Source organism: Plectropomus leopardus, chromosome 4, assembly GCF_008729295.1.
Source record: "Plectropomus leopardus isolate mb chromosome 4, YSFRI_Pleo_2.0, whole genome shotgun sequence".
NCBI lineage: Eukaryota > Metazoa > Chordata > Actinopteri > Perciformes > Serranidae > Plectropomus > Plectropomus leopardus.
The window spans coordinates 6,559,457-6,579,602 of NC_056466.1; the positions used below are offsets into that span (position 1 = coordinate 6,559,457).

Below are 20,146 nucleotides of genomic sequence, written 5' to 3' on the forward strand. Positions count from 1 at the left end.
CTGTTTTGTAACTGAACCTGTATCATCTTCCCCTGTTTTTGACAGAAATCAAGATAATTTGCACAAGTTTCAAAGTGTTATATTCTCTGAGCAACAAAAATGCAACGCATTTTCTTTGTTTTCCATGTTGTTTCCACTTCTGACTGGAAAGCCTTCACACTGAAGACTGAGGAACAACTCATCAACTCAGGAAATGGGACCATTGGAGGACCATGTGAATGCAGCTCATGGCTTTACCAAGTAAGAGTTTTGTCAAGATTTAATGGTGCAAAATGATTTAATAAATCAACAGTTTACTAAACCGGGTTAGACTGAGATTTACACTAAGTACTTACGAAGGAGTTTATGCATACACTTACTGATGAATTAATGAAGAGCTGCAGCTTATGACAGATTTAAGATGAGTCTTGCTGAATGACCTGATCTTAAAGCACAGTGTCAGATTGAAATTAATTATTCACTGATATTGTTTTTTAAGGGCCAATACTGGTTATTAGTAGTTAATTAAACTGATATTTTTAACCGATATGCATTCACAGTTAGAACATCGAAATTTTTCTGTCAATATTTAGAATTTGAAATATAACAAAGTCCCACACAAAACTTTGTTTAAAGGCCTTTAACAAATGTTTAATCAAAACTGAAACATTCAACTTTTTTTTTTTTTTTTTTACAATCAAGTGAAAATTTAAATAAAAAAAAATAAAAATAGCTCCCTGAGTTTTTACAAAATAAAAGTTCCTCCTGTGCTGACACTTTTACAGTTTTTAATTAATTCATTTTATTGGCAGCCATTCAAATAAATAGCTGATATAGATAATTGGCAAAGTGCCAAATATTGACCCCAATAATTAGCCAGGCTGATAATCCATCAACCCCATGTGTTTATATGAGATATGTTTTGTACTGTTAACCTCATGACCACACTGTTAAGCAGGTGCAATGCTTTTTCCCAGCATAGTAATAATCTACACAAAACAGAGAATGAGAAGGAATGGTGAGTTAATGGGGGCTCTGCTTCTTGTTTTTGCCGCCCGGCAGGATCACCAAGCCGTTAATGTCCACATACGTCACTATAGGAGTGTTACAGGAAGAAATGGGATGCAAAGCCTCACTGTCCATTTGTTTGTGACTTAAAAATAACGATATGGCTTCAAAATGTAGAGCTGAAACGTTAATAGGACCCCGTCATTAGGTTACTATTGCCATCTAGTGGTGATGCATTATATGCATGACCACATAATATACATGCATACAGTTCTGTAGTCTTAACTTCTTTATCGGGATGGATTTAACTAATTAGCTTTAGTTTTTTCAGAAGCTGTATTTCAACCATACAACAGGTAATAAAAGAGAAATTCTAAACTGTTGATTTAACCTTCATCTATAGGAAAATTTGAGTAAATGTTCACCTGGTTTGTGCCACAGAAGCTCATGTTCATGCTCATGCTGTGAAAGCTTAAACTGAGTGTCTGATGTTTGACTGAAATTGTTTTGAAAGAAACGTTTGACTGATTGTTTGAATCCGATCCAAGCTGCTGTCACAATGTATCAGCAAAGTGGCAGATGTTGCACTAAGAGCCAGCTAATCCGCCTAATCTGAGTAAAACACTTCCAAAACATCAGTAAATGTAATCAGCTACACTGAAATATCGTGCCAATAAAGAAAATAGATCAATTTTAAGGGCTGCCTTTCAGAGACGCCCCCTCCATTGCAACCTGAGGTGAATTTACAGCTGCTTGAATGTCCTGGGTTGTGATCTTACCTGCATTGTGCATAAACCCAGGTGAAGATTTTAATCTTATTGACAATCCAGTCATGTTCAGTAATCACTGAGACAAGATCCTCTTTCATTTAATAGATGGAATTACAGGTTGGTCTTAAACATCATCTGTTAAAGGTCCAATCAGTAACTTGAGGACTCTGAGCTAAGAGATATCTGTTATTTAAACTACAGTAAAAATTTGTTTAAACCGAGCAACATACATAATGTTTAAATATACTTTGTAGAAGTTTTTCTTGACAATAGATTGCAGTATTTGATTTGGCAGTTCCTCCTATTATTTTGTACGACAACATAACAGCACATATACATTTTTATACTTTAAAAAAAAAACCTTTAAACTGTGTTTAGTGAACTGGAAACCTGTGAAATGTGCAGATCAAAATCTAAAGTTTCTATAACATAACATATAGTTACAAATATAGGGTGAACAACATATTGCCTTGCTTATATCTCTGTATATCTCTAACATCTGTTTATTACTAATTTATTTGTAGTATTTTTCTCCTTTTATATGTATGTGTTAAACTATTATAAAGAAAATTATTTTCCTGCTATGAAACTGTAGCAAGGACTTGTGCCAAAAAAAAAACTAAAACTAAAAAAGTCACTAAGTGGAGTGCAGATCTCCACCAGTGGGCTGCCCAGACTGATCGCAGCCTTTCTAGACACTGCAGTGCATCCCAGAAGCATCGTAGAGGATAATAAAAATATGTGCCATGCCTATTTTTGATGGAGCCACATTGGTGTGTTGCACAGGGCAGATTGAGTTTTCCTGATAACAGGCATTGTATGAGAAATATAGATATGATGTAATAACGAGGAAGGATGTACCTTTACACCTTTAAAAACCATTTGATCTTTGATTCATGTGGTCTTTTAGATTTTTTGGATCTATTTACTGGACTTTTGACTTTTAACTGAGTAAACTTTAGGCTACAGCACACCGAAGTAGTTAGTAACAATAAAAACAATTAAGATAGGCCAAAATGGTTCAAAATGAAAACAAACTTTTCTCTGGATGTCAGTTTTTGAGACATGACAAAAGGCCAAAATGTGGCCAACAAGGCTAGCTGTTTTTAGCCAAGACAATTTTGGAAATCCTGTTTCCCTTACTGAACGGTTAGGAGGCATCAGTAGTCTGTTACAATAAAAGTATTAATAAAACAGGTTTTTCCAACTGTTGTAAATTACAGCAACCACAAGAGGTCCTAGAGCATACAGTCATAAATATGCACCAAAGATTTTAGTTTGCTAGATGAGCTGTGGACAGACAGATACTCACACACGCAAACACACAACCAGACGCACGATCCCCTCCAGACTTATGCCTGGGGAGATAATGATAATAATTACACTCCCATAACAGGCTGCAGACATTTACTCACGTATGAATGCACATGTGCTCACGAAAAAAAATAAAAATTATAAGCTAATGTGATGATATAAGAGCACAGAAGGAGGACTAAATGCAGGATAAAAGCTCAGGGGGCTTTGATGACTGTGACATATTACACCTGTTACCCTCTGTGTATTTGTGTGTGTGACTGTGTGACTTTGCCTGCTTGTCTGTGTCAGCGCTTTTCCCCCTGGACAATATGTATTACTGCAAAATAAACTCCACCTGGTTAATATAATACTTGCATCAAGGTACAAGCATTTGCCATATTTTAGTTATTTTTAACTTAAACATGCTACAAAAACTGAAGTCTAAGTAAAATGAAATATCTTTAACCAAGACAGTATGTGCTTGTTTTTTGGCTGGCAAGTTTATGACTTGCTGTAAGATGTTTTGTCTTTTTGCAGCATTTTTTTTGTAGTGTAGCAATGCCAGTTTTTAAAAATTTCCAAACTTATAGCCTTATTCTAAGGCAATGGCTCTAGAATTTGCTAGATTTTTCTTCATATTGAGAAAACAACTTAGATCTTGTATCCAGACAGATGTGCTTGCTTTTAGTCTGGCCACACTAGTTTTCAGATATCTGTTGTTCTTTGGGATAAGATATTTTCACCTGTTACAAAAAATCTTGTTCAGAGAGTTTTTACTGTTCTGTTGGCAGATAATTTTGCTATTTTTAAGGAATATTTTCCCCATTTATAGCTTTGTCCCCTTGTGTTTAGAGTTGAGGTTCTGGCGTAATGATTTGAAATACAGGAAATTGGATATATGTTTTATGTTTTGCAGGACACCAGTGACTTTTTCTTCACACTCACCAATTTGCCACTGAACCAAGCAACTGTGCCATAAATATAGTACCCAGATTACCAAGTTTGTATTGACAAATGACATAAGATTATAGGGTCAAGTGAGCTGGTGCTGTTGGGTCAGATGTTTTGTGTTTGATCTGTACAAATACATTCATCAGATAGGTGAAAGGGAGCAGTGCCTCTTGAGTCTCTATTTGCTTCTCTCTCCAGTTTATTTTATCACAACATCCCTCACCTCCCATTACTGTGCCAATGACACTCAGATCTCCTCTACTCTCCCAGCCTCAAGCCCTCGGGCTGAGCTGTACATGTCTTGTACACCTCCAGCTCTTATCCACTCTCAAGAAGACGGAGTGACTCTGCTCTGTGGAAAACTCTGCCCTGCACACAACCTCGTACATTACTGCTCATGAACCCACAGTGGCTTCTTTTACAGATCTTTCTGTGATTTCGGAAAACTGTTATCCACAGCTTTGCTGTTACTTCTGGTAACTTAAAACATTCCCTGATAGAGGGACGTACTGCGATTGAAAAATGGCCCTGGACTCTTTGACACAGACCATCCATCAATTTTTAGTATATTCATATCATTTCATATAATAGTATATTATATACCACTTGTGTAATAATAATTTCAGTTGGTTGATGCAGCAGTTTAATGGTCTGGTTTGTGGATTTCGGATGATATATTGGTAGAAATTGTATCTAATATTCATTGCTATGTTTTCATTAGTGCATAATCACCTGAAACTGAGAATCATGTTTTCGTTACTTGAGACATTTATCTCAGCCTGTTCTCATTCTGAACTAAAATACTGCAGCTTTGACGGTGCTTTTGGTGTAAGATGGTGACGCCAAAAGCAAATTTTTGCCTGTGCATGAAATGCCACTGGATGGCGTCAGGTGAGAAGAATGCAGATGGACAGAACTGTTCCCGGTTTTATTATATGCTGACAGATGTTTGTTGATGTTCCACGGTTAATTTCCATGTGCTTGTGTTGTCTAAACGTAACCATGTGCGGTGTCATCCCACCATGTGCATTTGTTGGCATCAATTTAGCGCCATCCTTGAACGTAAACAGCAGAGGCTGAAGGATACCTAAAACATAATATGTAGACGTGGACATCCACCACAAAGTGGCAACATGTGACAACTTGGGATGAGGACGTGTTGTTTTTCTATATATAGAGCAGTTTCTCTTCCACAGAGTGATTTAGATTATAGATTTATTAGTAATTTTTACAGCACAGTTTTAAAAAAATGAAAAATGAAAAAAAGTATCAAGGCTCTGAGGAGTTACATCTACACGTACTGCTGTCGTTGTTCATGCTTTCATGTCAGCCACCGTAGTTCTTGTTCATGCTTGGCACATGAAAGAAGTTTCAGTTGGTTGCAGTCTGCAATCTCGCCACTAGATATCAATCAGTACTAGACCTTTCTGAAATGCATAACCAATATTCTTTTTTTTTTTTTTTTTGAGTTTTTGTTGTTCAGTAATGAGTTCTAAATTGTCACTAATTATAACCATTCAGAGTTTATCATCCAGGCTGTGATTGATCAGTTCAGGAAAAAGACATTTGAGTTGAACATGTTTCAATTAAATGCACCTGGCATAACTAAACAGCCAGCTAGCCAAACCCAAACCTCGCTTAACTTACCCCTGCTGTCTTCTGTCTTACTGCTTGAGCTGCAGAACGTAGTTAAACTGGTGTCACTGGGCTCACTGAGCCATGCTCTGCTCTACCTCCTCTCCCTCCTTTCTGCTGTTGGTGCCCTCAGACTCACTAGACTGTGAGGTTTTACTGGCAACAGAGCTAAATAAATAATTAGTTATTTTAAAACATTTGGCTGCATCAGCCTCAGATGATCTCTTATCTCTCAGATTTTCAGCACCACCTTTTTGTTTTTTTTTATCTTTGCTGGAACATCTTGCTCCACATTCCCTGATTTCTCCAAATGTCACCTCTTGAGAGAAATGATGAGGGGGTGGGACCCGTGAGGACTTGACCAAAAGTAATTGGCTGGGCGAGAGAGGCTGGCAGGTATAACAACCAACTGCAGTGAGCCGGCAGCCCATTTGTCTGGGCCAGTCACCCAAACAGCACCTGGTTATTATTTTTGTGTATATTTTGCGTTGCATTGGCTCATTTGTCAAGCGGCCCACCGGGAAAACTCCCGGTGCTCCAGCTGGCCAGTCCGACTGTGACCCCATATGACTCTGATGAGTCTTTCTACTGGCTCACTGTGATATTTCATGCTTTGATGCCCACCCTTGGTTGTTCCCTTCCTCCTTCTATTTCTATCCTCATGCTCCTCCTAAAGGGCTGCATATTCATCTGCTGCTCTGCTGCCCATTCCCTACCCACTTCCTCTTATCTGAACACAACCTTGTTGTGGAAAAGATGAGCAACAGGGTCCTTAGAAAGTCTTAAAAGGCACTGAATTCATTAATCTAAAAATAAGGCCTAATGTATTTTAGAAGTCTTAAAAGTAGGATTCTGTGAATCTTTTTTTTTTCTTTTCAAAATCTCAAAATAATTGGTGACATATATATCTGTATATCGCTAACATCTTTTTCTTTTTAAAATAATTTACCAAATGCCTCTCTCATTTACATCAGGCAACTCAGGGTAGCAGAACCAACACAATTCATGTTTTAAATTACAAAACACATTTGAGCAAAATTGTTCTACAACCCCCGTTTTTTTTCCTTTTTTTCATTCATCATAAAATTAGTCTTTAATTTAATTCCAAGTGGCATTAAAGTCTTGAAAAGTCTTAAATCTAAAGTGCCTTGATCTGTGGGAACTCTGCACAAGAAGTGAGATCTTTTGACCTTTTTAGGCACTTCACTAGAAAGGTCAGTTTACTGGTTATTAGGGGAAAATAACACTTGATGTTGTAATTTGACTGGACATCTTAGCTGCATAAGGAAAAACTAAGGCAATCTGACTAATTTGCATTTTTACATCTGATCTGATCACATTTTAATACTCAGGTCTGAATACAGAGACCCATGGATTGGATGTCATCATCCATGTACTATATGGTGACACTGATGACATGTCAGGTGTAAATGGGGGCATAGTGAGGTTTTTTTTTTGTTTATCTTAGCTTGGGCTAGGAGGCTAAAAAATCAGCATTTCTTTGCATTTGGGGAAGTGTGAGCTTTACAGGGACCAAAAATCAGGATATCTCAATCTCTGCTGCTTTAATTTTGACCATATACACAAAAAAATCTCTCACTGGCCCATCCCTTAATTTTAAAACAAAGTGTGACACAGACCCTTTAGACCTTAAGTATCCCTTTAAAGCCTCCTGCAGACTGTGAGATTATTTGCAATCTTATAAGTTTAGTGCAAGCTACACTGTGCAACATGGATCTTAATAAACTTGGGTACGACATCAAGTTTGATGTATGCATACTGTACGATGACATCACTTACTGAATCGCAGGCTATAACCTACGTCCATGACGTCAATATGCAAGAACAAAACGTTGTCGTTGTGTGTCATCCATGAATGCTGCTTTAGTGGTTAAAAGCAAATTGTAAACAAACAAATCAAGCCCTTTCTATTGTGGCATTTATGTGTCAAAAAAAGTATGAAGAAGAGGAGGAAGAGAATGTAGAGGCTTTCGTGGCTAGGGAAAAGAGGCCAACTTCGCATGCCAATTTTGCAACAAGAGCTTAAACTAAGTATTAGCATCTACTGGCATTCAGCAGTGTTGTGTTGATCAGTGCATCATTTCATGCTGCATTTCTGTGGGTTGGTTAGTAGACGTAGGTCGTAACAGCAGTCACACAGTGGGATGATCATTACAAATTTCTGACACTGTCAGAATTTTAAATTTAATGACAACAGCCATCCTTGAATCACTTTAGACCTATAGCAATGCTTAAAGTAAAAAAATCAAATCAAATCAGAATGTAAAAAGTAAAGAAATAAATAGATATATTAATAAAAATGTTCATTTCCATAATATTTTTTGTCCAAGCCACAGGGAGCTACTGGAGAGGGGCTACCCCTTGGCTGGCATGAGCACACTCACTCAGGTGTAAGTGTGTGTGTGTGTGTGTGTGTGTGTTTATGAATGGGACTGGAGGCTGTTTGCTGCAGCCTCAGCAATCCTTCCAACATGCATACTCAGCAGACCTTATCTGGATAAATAAAGATTTAAAACCAACAAGCACAGAGCTCTAACAGAGGAACTCCTCCTCTGTGTGATAAGTTGATACACTGGTCTCACCAAACACAGTGTGACCAGATTGTAAATATACAAATGTGTCAGGTGTCATCTTGGCACTGTTATTCAGCAGCCTGCAGCTGAGAGAGAAAGGTAGTGATGGAGCCGTAGAGTCGGGGAGTGTTGTGGATTGCTGTAAGCTGTGGCGCACTCATGCCAGTTAACTTGACTGAAGCAGAAACACACTTCCATTATGGCAGATTGAAATGTCCACTGGGCCGTGTGAAGGAGTAATATGTTAGTTATATGGCCTGGACTGTGATTCATTTATGCACATGCTAAACCCATCAACAATGGCACAAGAGTAAATCTCTTATCCGTCTTTGTTGTGACATCATTATTTCTGTTTTCAGGAGATTATGTGAGTGCACGTGCATTAGGAGATTGTGTGTGACAGCATGCAAAAGAAGTGTATTCTGCTTATGAACTGCATGTTTTATCATATCTCATAAAACAAAAACAAACCTCTCAATCCCCCCTCGCCAAAAGAAATCCACGCTTGCGTCTGTCAGCTGCTGAATCTGCAATGGGTTATTTATGAGCGACAAGCAGAAATATCTTAAAAAGGTGCGTCTTGTTCATGTCCTCTCCTCTTTATTGCATTCACACCGAGCCTTTCTCTCTTTTCACTGCGACTTCTGCAGCAGAGTGGCCCGCGACATGACTCTCCTCTTAGTGTGATGGAAAATCATAGCCATGTGCACCGATCCAACTGTTAAAAATACACTTGGCGTGAGTATAAAGGCATGCCCACACACACACACACACACAAACACACATGCAGCATAACTGAGTATTCTGTATAGCAGCTCAGAGGTAGATGATGCAGGATAGTAATATGTACCGCAGACATTAGATCCTATCTTTTAACCCTTTGAAACCTGAGTAAATTGGCTTCATTGCTGTCAAATACATTGGAAGAAGGCAATGAGTTTTTCCTTAGCTTTTTTCTTTTTCCCAAGATGTTTCTCCTAGATTTTTAAAAATAATTTTCTTATTACACCAGTTACTTGCAATTCGTAAAACATGAATCAACAAGTAGCTTATTGTCTTTTTGTCCGTGTTTTTGAAAGAAATCGCACCAATTTGCTCAAGGTTTAAAGGCTTAAATACTTAAAAGGCGTCTGAAAGCAGCACAAGAAAAGTGATGTCCCTCCAGGCTTCAGAGGTTTAATACAGTCTCCCAAAAAAATGTTTGTATTGTACGTTTCTGCAAACAATGGATATGTTACATTTGTACATATTTTTAGCAGATACATTGAAACTTTGTGTTTCTCAACAATGTTGTTTTGCAGGCATTTACAGTTTAGGCATAAAATCCACTTCGTTATGGGAAGAAAAAGATTAAGTTTGGCTCAAAACACCCAGGCTTGGTGGCTCAAATGCTGCTGGGAAATGCTGCAAAGTGCCGCTAATATCACCTAGGTTCAGTGCCACAAACACCAGTGGAAATGCTGCAAAGGTTAGCCAAAAAAACCCCAAAAACAGCCAATGCTTATATTATTTGTTGGTCTCGAACAGTGGTCTGCACTGGCCTACAGCTTGGAAGATGTCCTGCCAAGGTGACATGCCATCCACCATCCCCTCCACCTCCAGATGACGTAATCAGCTCATAAAATGTCAATTTAGAAGCAGTGCTATGCTATGTATGAAATGTACCAATGAAATATGTACTTGAATATTCTTAGATTCTGGATGTTCACTAAGGAAGAATAAGTATAAGAGTTAGAGGGAAACATTTTGTATCAAGATATTTTGGCAATATTGTATTGATAGATGGATGCCAAGAATCATTTTTATCGTAAAATAATAAAATAAATTGCTGTTTCAGTCCACTTGCACAGTAAAATCTGACAAGTTAGTCCTACATAAAATAATCTTGGAAACTGATTGCCTTGATGAAATTACCTTGTTCTTTCTAAGTGTTAGCAACTTCAGTAAAGTTAGTTAGTCTGACTTAACTTGATCATGACAAAGAGGATTTTACCAACGATGAAGTAGACCTCAGAGGTCTGTTTTGTTGACATGTTTAAGAAAATACAAATATGACTGACTAGTTTGCAACTAGCAGAATGCAGATATAAAAACTTGGTTTACTGAAGTTGCTTCAACTTGGAGGGATTGATTTAACTGAACATGTTATATTTAAGTTGCAACAACTTCACAAAATTTATTTCAAAATGATTACATTTAAGTAATCTTAACAATTAGATAATATGTGAACATAAATTAAGTCTAACAGTTACATTTAGTTACACTCTTCAAGGCAATCCGTTTCATAGATCTTTTAAAAAGTAAAATCAGCTTGTCAGATTTTACAGTGTGACATAGTTTACTGCAATAAAATGACTGAAGTGAGATGAACAGACCGAAAACGTAATCTTATTAAATAAACAGATGTTGACAAAGTTCTCTTTTGGGGACATAGCAGTTGAACTATAAAGTTAATAATCCCAATATACAGTATACTATCCTAGTACTCAGTATGTCACAAAACGTTTAAAACACCAAGAATATTGTATTGTTACTTTAGTGTCGTGATATTATGGTATCACTGGGCCTCAGGTGATTAGCACCCCAAATGATTATGTCCATCCACCCATGCACCCATGTATCCATGCATCCATCCATCCATCCATGCATTCATGCATTCATGTATCCATTTATGCATTTTCATCCGCTTATCCGGGGCCAGGTCGTGGGGTCAGCAGGCAGAGCAAAGCTCTCAGATGTCCTTTTTCCAAACACTTTCCAGCTCCTCCCATGGGGTTCCTGGGGGTGTTCCTAGGCCGGACGAGCTGCTGAAATGATTTTCCTCCAGAAGGTATCTGGGCTCAGCCTTAGAAAAAGGTTAAGGAGCTCAGATATCGGGGGGAGCTCGGAGTAGAGCCACTGCTCCTTTGCTCCCTCGAAAGGGGACAGTTGAGGTGGTTTGTGCATCTGATCCCCCTCTGTGAGAGGTGTTCTGGCACATCCAACTGAGGCCCCCGGGCAGACCTAGAACACGCTGAGCATATGTCATTTTAAGAAAAAATAATTATGTAATTTAACATTTTTTTGCATGTGGAAGAAACAGATTACACAAATTATTTTAGGCAGTCTTTAATGCTAAAGATTTGCCCTGATATGCTACCAAAGCTGTGCAGCAGTGCTGTATGGCTTGTCTTCCTCAGTGACACCTGAGCAGCTCATGATACTGTTATTGGGGATCAACAAAACTGGTTTATTGATTAGGATCCCCATGAACTGTTACAAGCATGACAGTTGCTCTTCCTTAGCCACTCTTCCTGCATTTCTTAATCGCACATTGTATATGTTGTGCTTTTTTTTACTCATTGTCAGTACTTTGCTGCAGAACAGTGGAGAGAAATCCTCTCCCCACTCCTCTTTCACACCCTCTTCTCCCTCATTATGAGCACATCTGCTCACAGCTGGCTCTCTACGGGTGTCTGCTGCTATTTCAAACCATATTCCAGTGATCAAAAGCTTATATTCAAACTAAACTCACTTTGAGTAAACTAAACAATCAGACTAAACAATCAGCTTTGAACTCCCATCATATTGTCTTGATTTCTTTCAAAAACATGGGAAGAGGGCCCTGAGCAACAAAAGAAGAAATGACCCAAAAAATTGCAAGAGATTAGTAAAAAATACAATGAAATTATCTGAAAATTATTTTTTTAGGGAGGGGGGTGCTTTAAAATGTACAATAATTCTATAACATAATTTTAAATATGTAATTGTGATCATTGTATATAGTTTTCCCCTTGACATTTTTCCCTAGCGTTTTTAAAAATAATTTCTAAATCTGTTAGTTTCTTGCAGTTCATGGAACAATTCTTACCAAGTTGGTCATTGCTCCCCACCATTTTTTTAAAGAAACCACACCAGTTTTGTTAGGGTTCAAAGGTTTCAACACTTGTGAGAGGTGTCCGAAAGAAGCACAAGAAAAGTTATGTCACTCCAGCGCTTAAGTCAATTCAAGTCCATTCAATTTTATTTATAAAGCCCATTTTCACCAAACATGGTTTGCCTCAGAGGGCTTTACAGCATACAACATCCCTCTACCCTTAGACCCTCACATCACCTAAGGAAAAACTCCCAAAATGGTTAAATGGTTAAAATAACTTGTGCTTGTCTCACATGCAGATTTGCAAGTACAAATGGTTTCACACATTTTCGATTACAACCACGTGTTATGGTCTCTTGTGCGTTTTTTCCTGTTTGTATTGTTCAAGTTTTGGTTCACTTAGTGCCATGAAAAGTAGGCTATGAAAGCACCACTGGCAGAACAGAGGCCATCCAGAGCAGACAGGCAGCTGAACATCAGTTAAAGCCGTGACGTTAATGTTTTCCACTCCTCAAGGAGCATACACACACACACACACACACACACACACACACACACACACACACACACACACACACACACACACACACACACACACACACCTCCTCTCCCTGACCCCCCTCCTCCTCCTCCTCCCGCTTCTCCTCCTGGCTTCACCTCGGGGCAACACGGACTTTCATGGAAAATCGTCCCTGGCTTCTTTTTTGGACTTAAACTGCAGGTAGTTTCCCCGAGGTGATAAATGCACAAGAGTCTTCTCTTCGCGCCCTGCACTTTTTCCAGCTGCGCCAGTTTCTTTGCGCACCAGAACTTGTCCGCGCTTCATCCAGAGGAGAGCGAACTTGACGCAGGTGAGCGCTGATAATTTCATCCACAGGAGAAGAAAAAGTTCGGTGAGGATTTTCTTTTGGATGACAACAACAACAAAGACAACAACACCCATTTGGACAGCTGGATTTTGGATCGAGTTTAAATTTCACCGCGGCTGATTTGTGGCTGACGGCGTCGCGCAATGGGCAGCACAGCTCCTTTAATACTCGGCTATAAAACAAAAGACCAACATGCTGTCTTTGGCAAATAAACATTTTCCACAAAGAACCTCTTTGCTGTATTAGAGAAGTTTCATATTCCGTTTATTTTTTGCGGCAGAAGACGACCAACCGGAGCAGGTGTTTGCCAACCAGCGCAGAGAAGAGAAAGGAGTTCAGTTGAAGGAACGAAGGATTTCTACATCACGACAGGATATAAACACCGTTTATTACCGCTCTTCACATTCAAAACACTTTTTTTGAAGGAGGACAATATAATAAAGTATCGAAGTTTGTCCAGTGAAGCGGAGAGGAGATGACTGTCAACACTCTTCTCCTGCTCTTCACTCTCTCTCTCACAAGTGAGCTCCAAAATTTCTTTTTTCTTAATATTTAATTGTTTTGTGGTAAATGTCTTGTTTGTTTTAGTTTGTCTCTCATAGTGCTGTGCTCTATATTGTAATATTTTTGAACTTGATTCCTTGGTTAATTTATTTTAGGTGTGTGTATGTTTGTGAGTAGCGCTTTGTGACTGTGTATCTTAAAAAGTGCTGTATAAATAAAGCTTTACTTACTTAAATTAGACGCTGTCCAGGGTGCTGATGGACACACAACTTTGCCATCATGCATTAATCTTTTATACAGATAAAGAGACGAAGACATGAGATGAAGTCTCTCTCTCTCTCTCTCTCTCTCTCTCTCTCTCTCTCTCTCTCTGACACACACGCATTAAGATGGAAGATGAGTTAATTACATGCAGGAGAGATAACTTGAAAGCAGTAGCATGTAGATAATCATGCACAGGTCACATTAAAGGTGGCACCAGTTTGATATTAACTTTTAATCAGATGCTGCACGAGCTCTAATTCAGATGCTTCTTTGCAGTCAGTGGTTCATTAAATCATCAAGCCAACAGACTGAACAAACTGCTGCCTTCTATTTTGGAAAGATATGTTCCCATTCATTAAATTTGTATGTACTTAAGTTACTTAAAATATACAGTTAAGGGTTCAAGGATGCCTACTGGATTACATTACTCTTAAATCTGATTTGATCATAACACCATCTTAAAGAGTGAAGCCAATCCTCTACCAGAGAGACATCTTGTTGTGTCATGGTAGCTAGGGCCATTCTTAGACATTTTTGACTATAGTTTGTAAAATAGGCAGTGGCATTTTCTTACTTTTTTTAGCCTACATGTAATCTGGCTATTGATATGACTGTTTTTATATCTCTATGATGCTATTGAGGTTTTGAATGCTATTCAAAACCTTCTGCACATGCCTGCCCAGTCACCAGAAGAAAATGTTGGCGTTGTATGCTTCTGCAAACCATGAATAAGTGACACTGGCACGTTTCATACGCATCACATCACCGTTTCTAAAGTGACGTAGTATATGAACCGTCATGTGGAGGTGGAGGGGATCGGGGATGTGTGCCAGCGAGGCCAGAAACCTGCAAAGCTGAGACCAACAAACAACAAAGCAGGATTTAATGGGTCATTGCTGTGTTTTCAGCCTTTTTTAAGGCAACAGATGTGAGTGTTTTGTAGTGACCTGTCGCTGTTTTTCCATGAAAAGTGGTTGTTTTTTTAACCAAGACATCACTGCTTGGTAAGGTGGGGATTGTGCCCCCAAAACCTGGCATTTTTTTTAAAGATATTTTTGGGGGGCTTTTTTCAGCTTTAATTGATAGGACAGAGTGTACCTGTGAAAGGGGGAGAGAGAGGGGACGACATGCAGCAAAGAGCCGAGGCCGGAGTCGAACCCACGACCGCTGCGGCGAGGACTCAGCCTCTGAACCTGGGGCGCCTTCTCTATCCACTAAGCTGCCGAAGTCCAAAACCTGACATTTTAAGCCAAATCATGATCTTTTCCCACCTGCAACCAAGTGGTTTTTGTGCCTAAACCTAACCATGTGTTAACCAACAGTTATTTTGGGGGTGATTTGGTTGGCCGGTCATATCAAATACCACTAAATTGCATTCTTTTATGGAGGTAATGTTTTATTGACACAACTACATTTGAAATTGCAAACGGATATCATAATCGGCACAAAATAATCCATCGTGAGTAGTCTGTCCTCAGGCTGCTAAAATCCCCAAATTTCTAGAAAGAGCAATATCAAGACATAATGTCAGTGTCCTTATTGATAGCTACAGCACTGAGAAGCTCACTCTGTGCTTAACAACATAAACAGTTTCCAATGTATGCATGCGCTTCACGCTGCCTTTTAAAAAACATTGTGGAAATGATCTTACACAACCTGTCTCACCTACATTTGTATTCTGTGACATCTGATTTTCATTGTCGGTGTAGAGCTTGATAATAAGTGTGAGCCCTTTCCAACTAAAGACTGAGACACAAACTCAGAAGACCCCGGTGTATCCCAAACGGGGAGGATACGTCTTCGACAACAAAGTTGAGTTTTTGAATCAAAAGCAGCCACAACGCTCAACTTTTGCCCCAGAGACAGGGTTTGAACACTGTGTGTAGTGTTCCTACTTTTAAAATACTTGTAAGTAAAAGCAGACGGGCTCTTTGAATAATTCACGAAAGGCTATTTTATACCTACCACCAAGAAAGCACAGTCTCCTGTCTTTTAGGGAGAACGCTTAGATGTCTCCAGCACTGTCCTCAAAGAAGTGCTTCCCTTTATTAACCTGACCTTGTTTCAGGTTGACTCTTTTGCATGCTTTTCATATGAAATTGGATTCACTTTTAAGTTTTAGCGTTAGCTTGGAGGTTGGACATACATGTCTTTAAACAGGGCTCCAATAAACCAAAATTAACAAGACAAATTTAAAAAAAAATCAGAGCCATCAATGGTCATATTTGCTCTACAAAAACAACTGGACCCTGACATGAATCAGGTGTGACAGGCAACACAGTCGAGCATTATTCTGCAACATCCATCAAGACGAAGATACCCTGAAATCTAGGTTTGAATTATTTAAATGATGTAATACACCGAGAAGGCACATAGCACTTTGCTGTGTCTCCCACCATGTTGTTGTGAGTGTTTGTCTTTCCCTCGAGGCCCGGAGACTTGACCAGGCCTTGTACTATGCAATGGTGTTTGGCACCATTCCTCAGTCGCAGCTTCTGGGGTTTAGCTGAAGCTGTCGAATGGAGATTAAAAGACACAGACAGTCCAATAAAAATCTCCATCAATTTTAAACGATAAAGTTCGTTTACAGGTCTTTGGAAGTTGTGTTACCCCTGTTGTCACTCCAAAGGCTGCTGTTTAAAATCTGATAAATTGCCACGAATGATGTCACTTAAGTCTGTCTCTGTTTGGGCTGAAGGCTACAAGGTTAATAGCTAAGTCATCTGAAGAAAATGTTTGCATTTTTGTTTTTCCAGCAGCTTTTTAGACTCCAAACGTGGGTGTGTTGTAGTGACCTGTTGCTGTTTTTGCAGTGGGGATTGTGTCACAAAAAGCGGTTGTTGTTCATGGAGACATCACTGCCTTTCCTGCAGGATTGTGGTAGTAAATCATGTATTTTAAGACAAAACACGATCTTTTCCAAACCAGAATTGCTCCACATGTGCAATATTTATTTTTTGGGACATGCAATAATGTTAAATACTTGTATAGCTGCACTGCAATGTGTTCAACCATGTTAATAGGTTTATATGATGTATGTGTTTTGTTGATGAATGTATACGTGTATGTATGTTTTTTATGCTGCTGTAGCAGGAGAGTCCAAAGCAAATTTCCCTACAGGAACAATTAAAGTAAATCCTATATATTCTAATCTTGCCTTATCTAATGAAATGGTTTTTTGCGCCTAAACTTTATCGCACATTAACCACAGTGTTGTTAAAATATGAAATGTCAAGGTATATAATAACATGCAATTGAAACGCATCCTTCTTTTGCAGATGTGCACCATGCCAACTTTTTTTTTCTGGTGACTGAGTTGAGTTTAAAAATGCAAAAAAAAAAAAAAAAATACATCTGGGGGTGTAGAATTTAAAAGAAGTGAGCTCAGCAGAAAACTTTAGCCCACTAATCATCTCTGCTTTAGGCCAGCAACTTGAGGCTGCTTTAGCCGCTCTTAGCATAACACGCCCAACCTCACTGGACTACAGCAAATCAAGTTGCATTGTGGGTAATGTGAAGAATGTGTTGAATGAAGGGGATAATGTCTCTGGCTCTGCTTCAAGTTTACTACTTTTTTAACTGTCCATTGTGAGTCAGGCATGAGAGTTTTAATCGTCTCATCTAACTCTCAAAAACAAAGAAAATAAGTGCATTTCCTAAAATGTTGAGCGTTTGCTTCCCATTCTACCCACTGAGCTACTGGGCACCCTTTAGCTTTTACTTTAACAATGTATTTTTGTATTTGTGTTTCACGTCATCTGGTGCATTTTTGATGGCTTTATGACTGTTGTTGGATCTACAGATTGTACACATGGAAACAAAGAGTATAGCAGTGGATCAATAGAGACCCGCCCCTCAGTCTCTTTCTCTCTTTCTCTCTGAAAACTCAGACCAAACTCAGATGAAACAGTAAATGTAAGCAATTATGCTGCACTGCTGTAATATAAAAATTTGTGAACAAAGGATTGGTGCCATACTGTTTCCTGTATTGTTAAATTTGAGAAAAAATTACAGTAAAACTAAGCAGCGCAGATCAAATATAAACCAAGATTCTACTACTGCATTGCCTGTTTCTCACCAAAAAAAGGTTTTCACATATTTTAGCTTTCTTTTTGACTGTAATACGAGATCATTTTTTATCAGCCAATATATTGCAAAAGCGAAGGTCACAGCCGTTTTTTCTTTTTTCTCCAACCTCCGAGGCTGAAAAATTAAGCCAATGCTGCAGTACCAAAAACTGTAGTTCATTGAACGACCACTTGGGGCCTGCTTCAAAACACATCCCCATAGATCCCCATTTTATGCCAAAAAAATGCCAGACTTTTAAGTAGAAATGAGCATGTTTACAGCTCTGTAGCTAATTTCAACACCAATGACAGCTGCACGAGGGGTGAATTCTTTTATAACTCACCCGTTTACATTTTATTAAGGCCTAAAGTTACACTTAATTAAGGGCAGAGTCACTCAAGTGACAGGCTGAATGTGAGTCGTCGCCACAGTCTGTGAGTCAGATCCACCCCTAGCTCCTCCACAGCGCCAGCCTCTTGTCCAAATAAGGTCACTCCTGCCACACAACAACCAAAATGCCAAACTTGACTATGTCCATAATTATCAATTCTATAGTTTTCTCTGGTAATATAGCCCCAAATTCTAAAGTATTTATTCCTTTCTCCTACTTAGACAGCCCAGTGTTTTTAAAAAGACCACTTTTCCAGCAGTAAAATACTTCTTAAAGGCCTCTAACTATTAAGTTAACCTTCATTTTAACATCTCTCATGTGCAAAGAGACTACTCATGTTCTCACTTGATGGCAATTCATCTAATCCCTGAAGTTAAACTGTAGACTGAAATTCCATTAAGTTGTAATAGATTCCCCTGCCTCTCTCAGGCTGAACACATCGGCAGTCACATGCAAACTTAAAACAGCAGGGTGCTGTAGTTAAAAAAGGAACATCCATGCTCACTCAGCCTTCCCTGCATGTAATCTTACAAAAACAGACAACTCATGTGGCACAGAGGGGGCGAAGCATTCCAGATATTAAACGCTCTCTGCGCTGTTGTCAGTTTGTTTGACAACGTAGACATAATGGCTGTGGGAGCTAGGAGAGTGGGTCAAAAGCATTTTGCTTCTGACTTATTCATACGATCACTTTTACATAACCAATATTTTAGGGCTCAGGAAACACAAAGCTTGAGGGATCCTCTCACAGGGATGGATGCATGGCTGGATTTTTGTTTGTTCTTTTGCTCTAAAACCCTGCAGTAAAGCGTGAGACTGCGAGATGCTCATCCATACACACACTGTCACATTTTAAAGAGGACACGTGATTCAGCCTAAATGCCCGTTGGTAAATTTACTTCATTTACAGCCAACTTGTTTATTGTTCATCATTCATGGTGACAGTGGACTGAAAACATACTGTGACAGAGAGGGGATATCACGCTTGAAACTGCAACCCACACGCACACATAATGTGGTGACATTTTTATATGCCATGTTATACTGAAATGGAGATGCAGAATCATTATACAAATACTGTTTTCTCTTCAAACAGAGCAATAAAGGTACATGCAATCTACTAATATAGTAAAGATTTCAAAACAAAGATGCATCCTGGGGTTTATAACTCTTTCAAAATAAAACGTTTTTTCTCTCTCTGTGTTGTGAATGGTCTGCAGGCAGCAGGGCAGAGAATGCAGAGGAGCGGCTGGTGAACTACCTGTTGGGTCCAGAGCGCTACAACAAACTGATCAGGCCAGCTGTCAATAAGAGCCAACAGGTCACCATCTCCATACAGGTGTCTCTGTCGCAGCTCATCAGCGTCGTAAGTATATTTATATGTAAAAACACACATTTGTACACATGCAAAAATACAGATGATCATGTATCAGAGACACTTTGCGGGTCTGCAAATAATTGCTAATTATTTCTACATTACCTATTACACTAACATCCTTATCAGGACAAATTGTTAATAACCAATATCCCTTTTTTTATATTATCATGATTGTGACAACATGGATTCATATGTTTTAAAGCTTCTAGCAATCACAGCTCTGTAAAAAATCATAACAAACTTGTAATATGTAGCAAAATTTTACATTACTTTAAAGGGATATAGATTGGATCTTTTCAAGTGGACTGCTGTCAGTGTATTAGCTGCAGAAACTGTCACTTGGCTTACCCCTAATTTGGAAAAGCAGGCTGAAATCCAACACAAAAGCTAAGCAATGTACTCTTGTCAGCAACAAATGTATTTTAGTGACCTTAAAGAGTCCTACCTAAAAAAAATCTACATCAGTCTAAGTGTACACTATATTTAGAATATTTTCACTGCTTTATCTTGCCATCAGGCAGCAATATTTGAGAGTCTGGTGGCTTTGATGAGAGCATAGATGGGGAGCTGCTGTTAACGGCTT

General features: G+C 38.8%; 1 protein-coding gene and 1 long non-coding RNA gene across 2 annotated transcripts in view; both read left to right on the forward strand.

The window, feature by feature from the left end:
* The first annotated feature begins 162 nt into the window (after positions 1-162).
* Positions 163-9,835, forward strand: LOC121941929. Its single transcript, XR_006105785.1, has 3 exons — positions 163-240; positions 8,884-8,971; positions 9,761-9,835. It is a non-coding gene; the product is annotated as an uncharacterized LOC121941929 (long non-coding RNA).
* Positions 9,836-13,409: 3,574 nt separating this feature from the next.
* The window catches only part of LOC121941603 (neuronal acetylcholine receptor subunit beta-2-like), a 45,174-nt gene continuing 38,437 nt past the window's right edge, over positions 13,410-20,146 (forward strand). Inside the window, exons 1-2 of the mRNA XM_042484430.1 lie at positions 13,410-13,479; positions 19,406-19,551. Of these exons, the coding sequence (XP_042340364.1) occupies positions 13,434-13,479; positions 19,406-19,551 (192 nt within the window). The 5' untranslated portion in view covers positions 13,410-13,433. The remainder of the gene's footprint in view (positions 13,480-19,405; positions 19,552-20,146) is intronic.